General features: G+C 38.3%; 1 protein-coding gene across 2 annotated transcripts in view; it reads right to left on the reverse strand.

Annotated features, from left to right (window-relative positions):
- Nucleotides 1–728: 728 nt before the first annotated feature.
- Zfp431l10 (zinc finger protein 431 like 10) overlaps nt 729–18114 on the reverse strand; it is a 104182-nt gene continuing 86796 nt past the window's right edge. Inside the window, exons 2-4 of one of the 2 annotated variants that reach the window (XM_063276856.1) lie at nt 6424–6547; nt 6168–6228; nt 729–4940 (exon numbers count right to left, since the gene is read on the reverse strand). In XM_063276856.1, the coding sequence (XP_063132926.1) occupies nt 4121–4940; nt 6168–6228; nt 6424–6547 (1005 nt within the window). In that variant the 3' untranslated portion in view covers nt 729–4120. Of the gene's footprint in view, nt 4941–6167; nt 6229–6423; nt 6548–13743; nt 17362–17555; nt 17707–18114 lie in introns of those variants that run through there. The other variant, XM_063276855.1, reaches the window with a different exon arrangement.

The raw sequence follows: 18114 nt of genomic DNA on the forward strand, positions 1-18114 counted from the left end.
TCTTTCTTTTTTCTTTTTGCTTTTTTTTTCTTGAGATAGAATGTCACTACCCTGGCCTAAAATTCAGAAAGACTGGCCTATCACCATCCCCATGTCCCAGGATTACAGGTATGCACCTCTATGTCCAGCTGAAATGTTTTTTGAATGTCTTAGCTTTGAATCAAAGAATGAATGACAAGGTAAGAATTAAAGAATAAAGCTCATGGTTTTGATGTTCAGTAATACCTACTGAAATCTTATACTCATAATTTAAACTGGCAAATCATTTCCTATGTTCTCAAAAATGGGGTTATTTTCTTTACCTTGTTCACTTTCTCCATGTAAAAATGTTTCAAATGTGTGTGTGGATATACACCTGTGCCATGGGTGTAGGTAGCAGTGAGAAAACACCTCACAGATGTCTCTTATCTACTTCCACTATGTGAGATTTAGACATAAAACCAAAGGAGGCTTTTAGGTTCAAGTGATATTATAGATCTGTATTTGATTTAACATTTTATATACTGCAGGTTTCTGACATACATATGCCAGACCCTAAGTATAGAAATAAGAAAAGAATTTGTAGGTAACATAGGTCTATCAGACATTGAAATCAGGTCATCGGGATTAGAAGCAACCAGCTGTACTCACTGAGACAGTTGTCTGGCACTCATTTGTGGTTCTGAGAAAAGTGCTCTGAAGAAGTATTTCTACAAATGAAAGAACACTTAAAAAAGAGTAGCACAACATTTCCTTTTGCAAAGAAGATTTATTATCAATTTGTACTCTTTCCCTCAATCCTTATAGCGCAAGGTATTTACAATCTGAAAAGAAGGCAGTATTTTCTGGTGAAATATTTCACCTAATCTTTTTTGAGCATCAGTGAGAAGGCTCATTGTGAAATGTCTCTGGTGTGCAAGGGTGGGAAACTGATCTAGATCACTACATTAACAATGGCCAAATACAGATCATACAACAAATGTGAATCATAAAAATATAATTGTCAAATTATGTATATACACACACATACATATATATCACTTCAAGTTATGATGTGAGATACAGATAGCTGATTGCTCCACAAGATTACATCTCTAGGATCAGATGAATTTGGGTATACACATTAGATTATTGAGTGACCCGAACACTTCTTTAGGGTTAGTGTGTTTTGTAGGCACACATCATCAAGCTTCAGGGCATAGGAATCTACCAGGATTTCCAGATTCATAGAGAATTGTGTTTCAGTAACACTCTGGCTGTTCTCCCATAGCCTATCTTTCTGTCTTCGAGCACTCAGCAGGCATTTCCTCTGGTTCCTCCTAGAATCAAGGTGGATAGTTTGCATAGTACATTATTCAACGTGCAGCAGTGTGAACTATCAAATTCACAGGCAGAACTGTTCCATGGATATTACCAATTAAGGAGAGATTTTGGATACAAATTAAGATATTTGTTTCTGTGACTTCAGGCTGGTAATAAATTTGTGTAAATGATTTGCCATGCATACAACAAACTTTAATATCTATTTCAAAGGTTTGAAAATACAAAGCACAAGTACAATTGGTGATCTCTACCAAAACACTTGAGTGAACATGGGAAATAATTTATTTCCTTCAAGGATATGATGAAGAAGAGATAAATAGGATGCATTTCTTGAAATTTAAACACACGATATACATACAGTCTAAAATCAAGTCATTTTCATGGATAGCACTTTTATCTTGTATAAGTTCTTTTTGTTTGTCCCAGAGAAGAGGGGTGCATATAGAGCCTAGTGAAGCTATGTGACATTCCTCTCAAGTTACTTCCAATTGGTGAAGAAAGAGGAGAGCAATCAATAGCTGGGCAGAGGAGACATAGGAAGAGTTTAGGCAAACTGGACTTTGGGTCACAGGAGAACCACAAGGGAGAGAAGAAAGTTGATAGAGAAAAATAACCTCCGTTTATATAAATAATAAAATAATGGCTATGTAGATGACTAATTGGAGTTAAGCATAGCCCAGAGGAAACAGTGCAAATTATATGATAACATTATTGTCAGGAAATACACATAATAGCATAGAGCATAAATATCTACCCATCTCCTGTTCTGATTAAGGTTTATTATAAATATGAAGGTTTGTGTGTCTTTTCCCTGGAAAATAAATGGTAAGTGGTGGGGTAGAAACCCTGGAATGGGATTAAATTTTTTCTACACTACTGTAGACATTTTATCACAGTGACAGAAAAGGCACGAATACGCACCCATTGAAATTTACACCTGAGTGAGTTCTTTCATGGAATGAAAGTGAACTGTGAAACCTAAACCAGTTACTTTATCAATGAAATTCATAAAGCTATTATCATTATGAATTTACAGGTACAAACAAAATAGAGACATCGCCACACTTGGTCAGATAGTTGACACTTGCTATATAGTTTTTCTCAAGAATGAACAATTTCGGGTAACTTCATGAAAGTGGGTTATCTAAAGATAGTACCAAGTCCATCAGAGTCATAGATTGCCTTAATTATGAGTTGTTAGAGATCTTGAAAGACTACTGTGATATGCAATATTTAACAGATTACTCCACCATGAAAATACCACAAAGTGCAAAATTTTGCCACATTGGCTATATTAATAGGGTTTCCTGCAGCATGTATTTTTCTCATTTCAAAAAATTACCACATTGCTCATTTTCATTAGGCTTCTTACAAGTCTGTGTTATTTTATACAGTATAAATGTCAACTTCATAGTCCTTACCATGTTACTCACACAGGGTTTCTCTCATTGGTGGGTTATTTTATCTCTTCTAAGATGTATTATGTGGTTAAAGATGACTGTGTAGTGCAAAGGTTTCCCACATTGTATAGATTCATAAGGTCTCTGTTTTTGTGTGAAAGTGTGTCTGTCTCTCTGTCTATCTCTGTCTCTTTATCTCTCCAGCATGTGCTCCTTGCTGTATAAGGAGGTAACTGTGCTGGGCTGGGCACAGTCTTTACCATCATGCTTATATTCAGGTTTCTTTCCAATACAAATATGTTCAGGATGATGAAGACTTTGATCACATTCATAGGGTTTCTCTTCAGCATGTTCATTTATACTTTCAACAGTGACGGCATTGTAAAAAGGCTTTCTAACAGTCATTACCTTGGTAGTTTCCTCTCTAGAATGTCTTCTTTTATACATTTGTAGATTATAAAGTTGAGAAAAAGCTTTGTCACATAGATTACACTTGTAGTGTTTCTCTCTGGTACGTATGTTTCCATGCCTTTTAAGATGACTGTGGAGTGTAAAGTTGTCATCACATTGATTACATTCGTAGGGCTTCTCTCCAGCATGTAGTTTTTTTTTTATGTATTTGGAGACTATAGTTTTGGGAAAAGGTTTTGTCACATTGATTGTATTTGTAGGGTAACTCTCCTATATGTGTTCTTTCCTGTATTTGGAGACTACTATGTCATGAAAAGGCTTAATCAGATTGAACACAGTTTAGGGTTTCTCTCCAGTATAAAGTCTTTTTTGCTTTTGTAGAATACTATGTCATGAAAAGGCTTTATCATATCGCTTACATTTGTAGGGGTTTCTCTCCAGGATGAATTTTCCATTACTTTTAGGATAACTGAGATTTGGAACCACTGTATCACATTGTATAGTTAGTTGTAGAGTTTCTCTCCTATATGTGTTGTGACTGTGCTGTGAAAAGGCTTTATCACATGGATGACATTCCTATCCTTTCTCTCCAGTATGTGTTCTTTTATGTTGTAGGACATTTCTGTGCTATACAAATGTTTTACCACATTGATGACATTCATAGGGTTTCTCTATAGGATGAAGTCTCCTATGCCTCTGGAGGTTTCCTTGTTGTGAAAAGGCTTCACCACATTCATTACATTCGTGAAGTTTCTCTACTGCACGGAGTTTTTATAATTCTAAAGCCTACCATATAGTAAAAAGGCTTTATAACATTGATTATATTTGTAGGGTTTCCTCTCCAGTATGAATTATTTTGGGCATCTAGAGGCTACTATGTTGTGAAAAGCCTTTATCACATTCACTACATTTGTATGGTTTCTCTCACAATGAATACATTAGAAGGGTTTCTCTCTAGTAGGTATTTTTTATGTTTCTGGAGTCTGTCATGTCAAGAAAAGGCTTTATCACATTAATTGCAAATTGCATTTGTATGTTTTTTCTCCAGTATGAATTCTTTTATGCTTAAGGAGGCTACTCTGTTGTGAAAAGGCTTTATCACATTCACTACATTTGTAGGGTTTCTCTCCAGTGTGAATTCTTTTATGCCTCTGGAGGCTACCGTGTTGTGAAAAGCCTTTATCACATTCATTGCATTTGTAGGGTTTTTCTCCAGTATGAATTCTTTTATGATTCTGGAGGATACTCTGTAGTGAAAAGGCTTTATCACATTGATTACATTTGTAGGGTTTCTCTCCAGTATGAATTCTATTATGCATCAGGAGGTTACTATGATCTGAAAAGGCTTTATCACATTCACTACATTTGTATGGTTTCTCTCCACTATGAATTCTTTGATGTGTCTGGAGTCTATAGCAGTGTGAAAAGGTCTTATCACATTCATTACATTTGTAGGGTTTCTCTCTAGTATGAATTCTTTCATGCTTATGGAGGATACTGTGTAGTGAAAAGGCTTTATCACATTCATTACATTTGTAGGGTTTCTCTCCAGTATGATTTTTTTTATGTCTTTTAAGATTACTGTGATTTGCAAAAGCTTTCCCACATTGAATGCATTCATAAGGTTTCTGTGCAGCTTGAGTTCTTTTATGTATTTGGAGAGTTGTGTAAGGAGCAAAGGCTTCAACACACTGAATAACTTCAGAGGGCTTCTTTTCTGAATCGATCCTTTCATTCCTTTGAGCATGACTATGAGCATGTAAAGCAAAGGGTTTTCCACAGTGAGTATATTCGGAGGGAATCTCTGCACTCTGACTTCTTTCATGCCTGAGAAGATAATATGCACATGTGAAAGGTTTACCACACTCATGAACACTTTCATCTGGATGATTTAATGTTACTGTTTCTCTAAATATAAAGAGGCATCTGGCCTTAATTTTTTTCACTTCGTTCACATTCAAGCTTTCCCTTGACTATGGGCTGTTTTGCATCTTTCAAGATCCCTGAGATGGCAGAGCATTTATTACATAGCTCAGCTTTACATATCCTTTTTCTATAAAAGGTTTTTCCCAAATTTGAAGAAAATAAAAAGAGTTCAGAGTTTTAACACACTAAGTGTATTCCAGTTTTTAGTGAACTAGTCATACTATATTTGTGAAGTGATCCATGAGAAATAGAAGCATTTCTACCTTTCCGGTACTCAAGAGAATTTACTACAGAATGAGGTTGCTTATGTGTTGACAATAAAGTTGGAAAATCAATTAATTGAAAACGTGTATCATGCTGAAATATCCCACTATAACTGCTACCCACTATATATCTTCACATTGCTATGGGAAAGAGAGTGAGAGAAAAAGATTGAATTTGATAGATATATATAGAGAGAGCCAGATATGTACATTGGTTTTTTGATTGAATTCGATAGATACAGAGAGAGAGCCAATATGTACATTGGTTTTTTCAATATCCCTTTTATATGTATATAACATGGTTTGTATTCACTATGATATCTGATATACCTATGAAAGGAAGACTAACACAGTGCATTCACATAGTTTACCATTTTGTTCTTCATAGACATGTGATAGAGGGATTAACACATACAGGGATTACTGCACGACATCCTTCTTAACACCAATAATCTGCCTATCTCGCTAAATATAATGAAGTCACTATAATATATGAGTAACACTAGCTTTACTGTAGACTATTTGCTTATTAGAAGCTTTGAGACATATATTTATCAATTATTTAATGTGTGTAGCTTTTATAGCAGAAACATTTTGTCAGTTGAACAGTGTAATTCAAAAAAGGGTTGTGTTTCAAATGGTGATATACACTAAGGCATTGTTTCCAAGTCCTCTTACTTAAAGGAATGCCTTGGAAAAACAATTAGATACAGGACACTGAGGACCATGGTTTTTTTTAGAATGTATCAACCATCAATTCACTTAGAGTTGTGCTTATTTACATTGTTGCTTTACTTTAAAATTTTCAGCACACATTTAAATTTCTTCAGAGTCATAGTTGTACAAGCTTGCACACAAGAATTACCTTCTTTGTCTTCTAGACCTTTGACAATGTTCCTCAATATTTTGGTCTTCCCAATTACAACCTAAAATAGAGTAACAGAAAAAGTATGGATAGAAAATATGAAAAATGTAAGTTACTATCGTCAGTGAACCATAGAATCATGCATGCTTTACTCACCAAATTCTGCATCCATCTCAATTGAAATTTCAGAACTGCATCAAAAGAAAGAAATTGTTTTCTCCAATTTTAAAACAGGAAAAGGAATTCATACTCTTACCTATAGCACTGAGGTTCCTATAGGTCTCCAGCATGACATCTTTGTAGAGCTTCTTCTGGAAGGGATCCAGCAAAGCCCACTCCTCCTGAGTGAAGTTCACATGCACATCCTCATAAGTCACTGTCTTCTAGAGTATCCCATACATGAGTACAAAAGAAAGCATGATAGAGACAACATTAGTGGGGCATGTATTCCTCAAAGAGACTGTGTTCATATAATTATGGGGACTGTCACACTTACTTCTTGACTCCAAAGTTCTACTATAACTACCAAGTCATTTTAGAAGGAAATTTAATATTGAGGTTCACCGCTGTCATTTCTCATTCTGTTGAACAGAATGTAGCCTTTCTAGAGAAATGTCAACTACATATGTAAAGAGGACACAGATCTACAAGACCAATAGTGCTTACCACACATCAAAGATATTGCATTAACATTAACAATTGTTAATTGTAAAAATCAGCTGTGTCTATTGTCTTATGCCTTTAACATTGCAGTTAGGAGAGAGAAGCAGAATTATCACATTGAGTCGGATGTCAGTGTGGGGTATACAATGAGTTCTAGAACAGCCAAAGGTACATAGTAAGACTTTGTATCCTCTACCAGAGAATGAAACCAGAAATATAGAAAGAACTCAGGTTTTTCCTTAAATTCCTAAGAGCAATATATGTATAATCCAGTACCGGATTCATCTTCCTGGAACCCGAGGTGCACAGGTACAAATCATAACTTTAACAAGATATAACCAAAAGGGATTATATGTTTAAACAGTAACAATAGGACAGGAGAAAATCTTAGCAATGTGAAAGTTGATTAGATGGAAACAACACAATGTAGGAGAGATAGCTCAGCAGTGAAGTATAGGCCGGGTTTTTATGCTTTGCCTGGGAATCTGCATGTAAATTATGAAGGCCCTTGTTTCTAATTGGATTTTTATTGATCAGTAATATTGACAGCAGGCAATGGAAACAGTGAAATAGGTGAGAATTCCAGGTTCCCAAAGGTGAGGAAAGAGAAGGAGAAGACATGAAAGAGAAATGTGCCATGCTTTGGAGAGAGCTACCCACCATGTGAGATGTCCAGATGAAGGATCATTGGCCACTTCCCCAGGCTGAAGATTAGAATTGCAATTAAGCTGAGAGTAGTTTTATGGTGGTGAGCAACGAAAAGGTAACTGGGCAACTAAGCTAAGGGCAGATATAGAGCATCAAGCAAAGAGTAATGGGAAAGACACACTAGCTGTGGGAGGCTTGGAAAAGCACAGTGAGTGAGACATAAGTCAGGGTAAACATATTAATGTGTGTACGTGTGCGTGTACGTGTGTACGTGTGTGTGTGTGTGCGTGTGCATGTGCGTGTGCGTGTGTGTGTGTGTGTGTGTGTGTGTGTGTGTGTGTTGTATTGTGTGATTTTGGTCCCCACATATATGGGAACCAGAGCAAGGCCTGGAAGTGTGCCTGTCAGGAGCTTAAGGCAGGGTAGTTAAAAGGATACATACTACAGGAAAAGCTCTGCTGGTCCTACAAATAAGTGATCTCGATTGCCTGCATTTACAGGAGTATCACATGTTTCCTTTATTCCTCTTTCAGGAGGTTTCAAACAATTGTCTGAATACTGTGAGGACTGGACACACATGAGGTGTATATTCATGCATATAGGCATATTATTGATAGTCTTTCTAACATAAATTCACAATACACAGGATAGGAAGAAAGAAGGTCAGTGTCTGCAATGACTGAGAAGACTCAGCAGTATGAACATCATGAGTATGTGGCATCCCAGGAAATACAATGAGAATGTCTCTGAAATTTCAAAAATGAAGATGTGGGGTAAGCTCAACAAAAAGGCATATGCTTGATGTATAAAGACACATACATTCCAGGCCCATTTATGTCAATAAAAGAGAAAGGCCAGGAGTGTTGGCCCACATCTGATCTCAGCACTAGAAGCCAGAATCAATTTGATCCCTACATACAAGGCCTGACCGGCCTATGGGTCTACTTTGAGGACAGCCAGTACCACAGAGAGAAACATTGTCTTAAACAAAAAATAAATTTGAAAATTATGAAAATATTAGTTAAGCAAAGGAGCTTAACATTGAGTTGTTAGGTCAGAAGAGACTTTGCATTCCACATATGATATCATCCTTATCTATCTTTTAGGTTCACACCACAGATTATACTATAAACAATTTAAGGATGGAGTTAAGACTATTTGGCTTAGCTACTTGGTGGTTGGGAGATTTACACAGCAAATATACTTCACCAACTATTTCTTAACTACACCAATACTTCGAAAAAAAACTTCAGTGACAGTGTCCTAAGTGGAAGGTCCCAGAAGATGCAAAAGATTAAAAGAGTGCAACATAGAAAGTATAGAAGGTTGGGTAGGGGTAGCCAGGAGCTAAGACTTATGCTAAGGAAGCTTCTGAAGAACAGCAGCATTTGTACTACCTACAGGGAAAAATGGAAAGAAATGGAAGACTTCCACGAAGTCAGCAGAAACTACCATACAATGTGACAAACTACAGAGGGATCTAATCAAACAATGCTACTCACTGAGTACAGGGAAATCTCATCAACACTAGACACCATGCCTCGTGTGGTGTGGAACTGATATCATCAGTCCCATGTGGTAGGAACTGTTGGATTCTCAGGAAGCAAGACATCCTCTCTCCAAAGGACCTGGCCATACCATTGCCAGCTCTCCCAAGCATATGCCTGGTTTCAGAGAAGGAGCTTTGGTTTTGATTCTGATAAATAGCTCAAGGCCTTAGAGAAAGGTTCCAAGTCCTAGGCCCCAGGCGTTTACAGGCTCTGCTAAGCATGCAGTTGTGTTTGAGAAGGAGCCATGTAATTCTCTATACATGAAGGCCTCATGGAGAGACTTGCTGGAGAAGGACAGGCCTTACCACAACAGTGTTTTTCATTACGAATGGTTTCACCAGAAGTCTTGCCCATGTGGCAGAACTGTGCTGTTCTGAAGAAGAAAAATGGCCCTTTATGGCACACTAGGCACACTAGTATTGGTTGTGACCTTGCAATGCCCCATTGAGCAGATTTTTCCAACAGGGACCTATATCTGGAGATGAGCCTAGTGGCTGTTTGTTAATAACTACTGTCTCTTTTGTTCTGAACTGGAGTCTTATTTCCCCACAATTCTGGTGAACAACTATGTGTATCCTACCACCCTAATCTCTAACAAGCTGGGGCACCATGCTACTTACCTGTAGCTGTTTTAGAGGCAATCAAATTTCCTCAGCTAAATTCTACTTGTGCATTGTGAACAATACAACCCAAATAAGCCCATGCAAAGGAAACATAACTCAATATGAATACAAGCTACATGTCTCGATTGGACAGATCTACCATTACACTACTCTAGTCCCCAGCTGAGATCCCTTAAAATGGAGGTTTCTCTAGGCCAGGCGCTTCAGCTCCATTTTCCTTCCTGAATTCTCACCTTCCCTCACTTCTCTCCTTCTCCCTAAAGCTTTTCAGCTCTACCTTTCCAATCACCTGCTCTAGCCTTTATTTTACAAGTTAAAATGTGGAGAAGATTCCAATAAAGTCACTTGAGTATGTGAAATAATCCTCATTCTAGGCAGCCCCTCTTGGTGAAGTGGAATTAGCATCAAAATACAAACAGCATTAGAGCAATCCACAGTGCCTCTTACTATTTCCTAAGCAGTGCAAAATCCTTTACATCAAAGATTCTACTCTTCCCACCGCAGATTAAATTTCCTGTGCTAACCAACCTGTGAGATGTGGTTTTCAACACCCCCTCCATCCACACACACAAAATTAACTCCACATAGATCTTAAATGGCAAGGAATAAATTCTACAGGATGCTGAAAAACTAGATCTCCGAATTTGGAATCTTGCCAAAGACGTGCCTACGCAAAATCCCTTGTACCAAATGCTTTGTGCAGACGCAGCTCCCATACTGAAGTTATTCATTTGAAACCCATGAAAACACCTAGTGGCTAGGACCACAAGGAACCTCCAAAATGGCTGCTAATTTCCACCCAGCCCACGGAGGGCCACCTCCCCATCCTCAGTCCTCTGATAATTCAGGTTAGGGGCAGTGGTCTCATGCTCACCATGATGAGACTTAGTGGCTCAGGGCTGGCACTCCGGAAAGCACTCACAGGAGATGTCAAAACACATTACACCAACCTTAAATGCCTGCTCAGCAGTAGAGCTGAACCAGCAGCAGGGAACAAAGCACCTAGATGAACCCTCCTCTTCTTCTGCTTGGAGGGTCTTCCTGGAGGCCCTGATTGGCCAGCGAATCCTGAGTGACATAAGCACCTCTCTTAGGGCTAGATTGTGCTGAAGGGACACATCAGCTTAAGGTTTCCTGGGCCACCATTCTAGTCCAGGAGCTGACTCTTTTAAGATCAGTTAGCTCAGTGGTAGAGCGCTTACCTAGGAAGCGCAAGGCCCTGGGTTCGGTCCCCAGCTCCAGAAAAAAAAAAGAAAAAAAAAAAAAAAGATCAGGAAGATTTGTGTTTCAGTATCAAATATGCCTGTCCTCCGTTATCCCACCTTTCTATCTTCCAGCAGGAATTTCTTCCCCCTCCTCCTCCCACCCATTCTTCTTGTCCTCATTCTCCTCTTCCATATATACTGCTCCTGTTTTCCTTCTCATGCTCTTCCTCCTCCACTTCCTGTTCAGTTTCTTCTGCTCTGCCTCTTCCTCCTCCTTCCTCATCTTGTTCTCCTTCTTCTTCTTGTGGTCTTGTTCCTCTTCTTGTTCTTCTTTTCACTCTTCCTCTTCCTTTTCTTTTCTACCACCCCTTTGTCCTCTCCCTCCTCCTCCACTCAAACTATACCTCCTTGAATCAAGATGGATAGCTTCTAACGTCCATGATTCACTATATGATCCCTTAAAAGATGGGGTCTTCCCAATTAAAAGAGCTAACTGGACACAAAATATGATGTTTGTTTCTGTAACTTCACACTTACATCAGGAAACTGTAGCTACTATTCATCTGCTATATAATGTAAGGGTCTGAATATCACTGAAGGCAGACCCCAGACTTAGATAGTATGCAAAACCAAAGAAGGCTTATTGTACAGAGATGGTCTTCTTACAGAGGTCAACCATTCTTTGAAATACCAACCCCAGGAAAAGCACAAAATCATTTTATAGGGAACCAGGGAAAATCTCTAGCATAATAAAATATTTCTTTGGTAGATGCTATGAGGTCACACATTGTCAGTGTTTTGCATCCCTGTGTTATGAACTTTTAACCATGTAATGAAATAGGGCTGCCCAGTGCAAATGGCCTACTCGGAGCAAAGGTATTTCCCATATTTGTACTTATACCTGGACTGGTCTCTGGGGGGGGGGGTTTATGAATTTTTTCTAGATTTTATTGCCTGTTCCCAAAGCTGGTGTTTCATGACTTTCTCTCAGTTAATTGTGGTCTATTCCTGAAGCTGGTGCTTTATGGCTGTTTTTTTCTAACAGGCCTGGTGTTCCAAAATGGATACAAGGGTTGCTTCAGTGGAGATAAAAGGGGTTTATCCTTTGCTTTCAAAATAATTCTCCAGAAATGGGGTTTATCTTGTTCTTTCAATATGAGAATCCAAACACTGAGAAAAAAGTAGGATATGGATGGCAATCTCAGTGGAGCACTATTAGAAGCCAGCACATCTTCCTCAGTGGGAGGTGAAAACACATATCTGTATTAGGAGAGGTTTTCCAGATGAACAGAACCCAAAGCATGGCTCTCTCTATGTATGGATGAAGTGGATATACAGAAATGTCTCATGGAATGTTGTCCACGAGTGAAACAATGACTGTGTAACAATGGCAAGCTGAAGAATACAGTCGTGTCTGTATGTCTCAGCTGGTCTTCAGCATATTCCAGAATTCCTAACACGGAACCTCTAATGCCAGAAAAATAGTGATCTCTCTTGCCAGAGTATGGCAGGAAGTAAAAGAAAAAGTTCCCATAGTCATCATCCTTACATATGTAAGCTTCTACCAGAAGATATGGCCTAGATAAAGATTTTTCTTGTCAACTCAAAAGCTCCAGAAAAACAGAGGGGTTTTGCCATGTTATATATTCCAAATAAGAAAAAGACCTCACATTAACCACCTGTTTCAGTTTAGGTAGTTGACTGCAGCACTTTGACGTGAAGGGCATTTTACCTCATCCTGAGTGCTGTGTGTCTGAAGGCTGTGACATTCTAAAGAAGACTCCATTTCTTTTTTTCCTTTTCTTTCATAGGATATTTTCTTTATTTACATTTCAAATGTTATCCCCTTTCCCAGTTTCCACTCCAGAAACCCACTATCACATAGCCCCTCCCCTACTTCTCTGAGGGTGTTCCCACAAACCCACCCACTCTTGCTTGCCTTCCTGGCATTCCACTACACTGAAGCATTGCAGCTTGACAGGACCAAGGGTCTCTCCTCCCACTGATTTCCAATAGGGCCATCGTCTGCTACATATGTAGCTGGAGTCATGGGTGGCTCCACGTGTGCTCTTTTGTTGGGCGTTTAGTCCCTGGAAACTCTGGGGAATCTGTTTCGCTGATATTATTGTTCTTCCTATGGGGTTGCAAACCTCTTTAGGTCCTCCAATCCTGTTTCTAACTCCTCCATTGGGGACCCCGTACTCAGCCCAATGGTTTGCTTTAAAAATCCACCTCTGTATTTGCCAGGCTCTAGCTGAGCCTTTCACGAGACAGCTTTATCAGGCTCCAGTCAGCAAGCATTTCTTGGCATCTGCAATAGTATCTGTTTGGTGACTGTATGTGGGGTGAACACCCTGTGGAGTATTCTCTTGATGTTTTCCCTTCAGTCTCTACTCCATACTTTGTCTCCTTATTTCCTTCTCTGGGTATTTTGTTTCCCCTTCTACGGACTGAAGCATCCACACTTTGGTCTTCCTTCTTCATGAGCTTCATAGGATGTGTTAATTTTATTGTGGGTATTCTGAGCTTTTGGGCTAATATCCATTTATCAGTTTGTGGATATCATGTGTGTTTGTTTGTGACCAAGTTATCTCGGTTAGTATGATATTTTACAGTTCCAACGATTTGCTTAAGAATTTTATGCAGTCATTGTATTTAATGGCCATGTAGTACTCCATTGTGTAAACTTACCACATTTTCTGTATCCATTCCTGTGTTTGAGGCCATCTGAGTTCTTTTGAATAAGGCTTCGATTACATAGAGCAGCATGTGTCCTTGGGAAATGACACCCTTGACAGTAGTCACAAAAATATAAAATATATTGTTGTGACATTAACCAAGCAAGTGAAATGTCTGCATGAGAAGAACAGATTCAATGAAATCTCCACCAAATTTCCAACTCATTTATTCAAAGACTTAGAGCAATTTGCTAATTCATTTGGAATAACAAAAACACCAGAACAGCATAAAATATACTCAACAATAAAAGAACTTCTGGGGAAATCATCATCCCCAAGCAGTACTACAGAGCAATGAGGATAAAAACTGTATGGTATTGGTACAGAGACAGGCAGATCAGTGGAACAGCATTGAAGACTCAGAAATGAACCCACACTCATGTGGTTAACTGATGTTTGACAAAACTAAAACCATCATGTGGAAAAAAGATAACATTTCAACAATGGTGCTGGTTCAACTGGATGTTAACATGTAGAAGAATGCAAATTGACCCATTCTTATCACCCTGGACAGAGCTTAAATTCAAGTGGATCAAGGAACTCCACATAAAACCAGATACTCAAATTAATAGAAGAAAACTTGGGGATGAGCCTCAAATACATGGGAAAAGGGGAAAATTTACTGAACAAAACACCAATGGCTTCTCTCCAGGTGTATGTGTTGCTGTAAAATTATAAAAAATGGAATGCTGTCTTTAACCCCACTTGGTCGGCACCACAGTGTCACAAGATATCTGGTAGATATCTTAATCTCAATCAGCAAAGCCTCTCACCCGCTTTGCTCTAGCCCCTATAATACTGCCTATGGCCTCTCTCTGAGCCTGGCAATAATCTCTCTACCAATGCAGTCCCCAAAGCAGGCTGTCACCATGCCAGGAATATACATCTCAATTCCATCGTGGCTTAGTGTCCCAGCTGACACATACTCTATTAAACTTAATTCCCCACAAGAAACAACACACAATAACCTCTGATCCAATTGATAAGATCCTCTTCCCTCAAACTTTTCTGCAGCTCATCCTTCCCTCTCATCCAATGACAGGCCTCGTCCTATCTTGTACCTGCCTTCACCTGTTTAATGATATCACACACACATTACCCCATGCCTTTTAAGATTACTGTGCTCTGTGCTGTCTTTCCCTGGCAGGTGAGTATCTATGACCGTGAAGGCTGAGCTGTTCAGTTTCACCGGGTTCTAGATCTACCTGGGACATGGGCAGCACTATGCCAAGACAGATTGGAAGGTTTTCCAGTTTTCTTACTGGCAAAAGTGAGTCTGCATTCCTTTCCAAAAGGAATCCTAGGCAGATGAACTAGACTGTCCTCTACAGATACACACACACACACACACACACACACACACACACACACACACACACACACACACAAACACAGACTGAAGAAATTCAAAAGAAAAGAACCCGCAGTACAGTCATGTTCCAGGGAGTCATCCCTGTGTGTCTCGTGCTGATATAATGCTAAGAAGAATCAGAAAACAGGAGTCAGGAAAGCTCATTGAGAGCAGGCTAGAAGGAACAAGAAAGGAAAAAAGGCTAAGCGGGTATCAAAGACTGCAATGGTGGCTGCCAAGGCTCCCACAAACGCAGCCAATAAACAAAAGATTGTGAATACTGTGAAGGTCTCTGCTCTGAAAGTTGGTAGGAAAAGCTAATTTGGTAAATCAGAGTTTAAAATAAAATCTGTCTTTAACTCTAAACAGAACAAAACAAACAAACAAAAAAAGATGAATGTGGATTTGAAAGCTTTTATCACAATGATTAATTTGTAGGGTTTCTCTCCAGTATGTATTTTTCTATGTATTTGGAGACTATTATTTTGGGAAAAGGCTTTGTCACATTGGTTACATTTGGAGGTTATCTCTCCTGTGTGTGTTCTTTAATGTATTTGGAGATTACTGTGTTGTGAATGGCTTTATCACATTGCTTACGTTTATAGGGTTTCTCTCTGGTATGTGTCTAGAGACTACTTTCTTGTGAAAAGGCTTTAACACATTTGTTACATTTGATGGGTTTTGCTCCTGTATGAATTCTTCTATGTACCTGGAGTCTACTGTGTTGTTAAAAGGCTTTATCACATTCATGACAATTGTAGGCTTTCTCTCCAGTGTGAACTCTTTTATGCCGCTGGAGGCTACTGTGTCTTAAAAAGGCTTTATCACATTCATTACATTTGTAGTGTTTCTTTTCAGTATGAAGTCTTTCATGCTTTTTAAGTTTACTGTGATTTTCAAAAGCTTTACCACACTGACTACATTCATAAGGTTTCTGTCTAGCTTGTGTTCTTTTATATATTTGGAGAACTGTGTAAGGAGCAAAGGCTTCAACACACTGAATAACTTCAGAGGGCTTCTTTTCTGAATGGATCCTTTCATTCCTTTGAGGATGACTGTGAGCATGTAAAGCAAAGGGTTTTCCACAGTGAGTATATTCGGAGGGAATCTCTGCACTCTGACTTCTTTCATGCCTGAGAAGATAATATGCACATGTGAAAGCTTTACCATACTCATGATCACTTTCATCTGGATGATTTAATGTTACTGTTTCTCTACATATAAAGAGGCATCTGGCCTTAAATTTTTTCACTTCGTTCACATTCCAGCTTTCCCTTGACTATGGGCTGTTTTGCATCTTCCAAGATCTCTGAGATGGCAGAGCATTTATTACATAGCTCAGATTTACATATCCTTTTTCTATAAAACGTTTTTCCCAAATTTAAAGAAAAGCAAAAGAGCTCAGAGCTTTAACACACTAAGTGTATTCCAATATTTACTGTAGTGTTGTTCATACTATATTTGGGAAGTAATCCAGGAGAAATAGAAGCATTTCAGCATTCCTAGTATTCAAGAGAATTTATTACAAATTGAGGTTCTACATGTATTGCTAATGATGTTGGAAAAATAATTAATTGTAAACATTTATCATGTTGAAACAGTCTAGTATAAGAGCCACCCACTATATATCTTCTCATTGTTATGGGAGAGAGAGTGTCAGAAAAAGATTGAGATACATAGATAGAAAGATAGGTAGAAAGATAAATAGATGGAAGGGTGGAAGGATGGGTGGTTATGATAGATAGAGATAGATAGATACATAGATGGATAGATAGGTAGAGAGAGGTACATTGTTTCTTCAATGTCCCTTTTATATACATGGTTTGTATTTATTATGATATATGACATATCTATGAAAGGAAGCTGAACGCATTGCATTCACATAATTTAACACTTTGTTCGTCATAGACAAGTGATATAGGAATGGAGGTTAATGCATAACATCCTCTTACAACAAATAATCTGCCAATTTCACTAAACTAACAATATCACTATTAATATCTGAATGAGCTTATTAGAAGCTTTTCGAAATGTATTTGTCAATTATTCAACATGTGGAGCTTTTACAAAATTAGCAGAAATGTATTGCCAGTTGTACAGTATAGTTGTAATAGGTCTGTCTTTCAAATGGTGATATACATTAAGGCATTGTTTCCAAGCACACTTCCTTAAAAAACAGCATTGCAAAAACAAATCAGATAAAGCACATGGAATACCATGGTTTTGTTAGAATGCATCAATCACCAATATATTTAAAGCAGTTCTTATTTACACTGTTGCTTTACTTTCAAACTTTCAGCACACATTAAAATTTCTTCAGAGGCATATTTGTATGAGCTTGCATATAAGAAGTACCTCTTCTGTCTTCTAGATCTTTGACAATGTTCCTCAATATTTTGTTCTTCCCAATTAAAGCCTGAAATAGAGTAAGAGAAAAATGATGAATGGAAATTATGGAAAATGTAAGTTACAGTGTTCAGTGAATCTTAAAGTCATGCATGCTTTACTCACCAAATTCTCTACCCATCTCAATTGAAATTACACAAGTGCTTCAAAAGAAAGAAGGGTTTTCTCCAATTTTAAAACAGGAAAGGGTATTTATACTCTTACCTATATAGCATTGAGGTTCCTGTAGGTCTCCAGCATGACATCTTTGTAGAGCTTCTTCTGGAAGGGATCTAGCAAAGCCCACTCTTCCTGAGTGAAGTTCACATGCACATCCTCAAAAGTCACTGTCTTCTCGAGTATCCCATACTGTCTTCTTGAATATCGCATATATGGGTAGAAAAGAAAGCATGATAGAGACAACATTGGGCATGTATTCTTCATAGACAATGTGTTCATATAATTATGGGGCCTATCAGACTTATTTCTTGACTGCAAAGTTCTACTGTAACTACCAATACATACTTTAAGGAAATGTATTAATGAGGTTCACCCCTGTCATGTCACAGCCTGTTCAATAGGATGTACCCTTTCTAGTGAAATGTCACCTACATATGTAAAGAGGACACAAGCTCTACAAGATCAATAGTGCTTACCACACATCGAAGAAATTGTATTAACACTAACAATTACTGACTGTAAAAATCAGTTAAAAGCTGGGTCTATTGTCCTATGCCTTTAACACTGCAGTCAGGAGATAGAAGCAGAATTATCACATTGAGTC

This window comes from Rattus norvegicus, chromosome 17 (assembly GCF_036323735.1).
Source record: "Rattus norvegicus strain BN/NHsdMcwi chromosome 17, GRCr8, whole genome shotgun sequence".
NCBI classification, from domain to species: domain Eukaryota; kingdom Metazoa; phylum Chordata; class Mammalia; order Rodentia; family Muridae; genus Rattus; species Rattus norvegicus.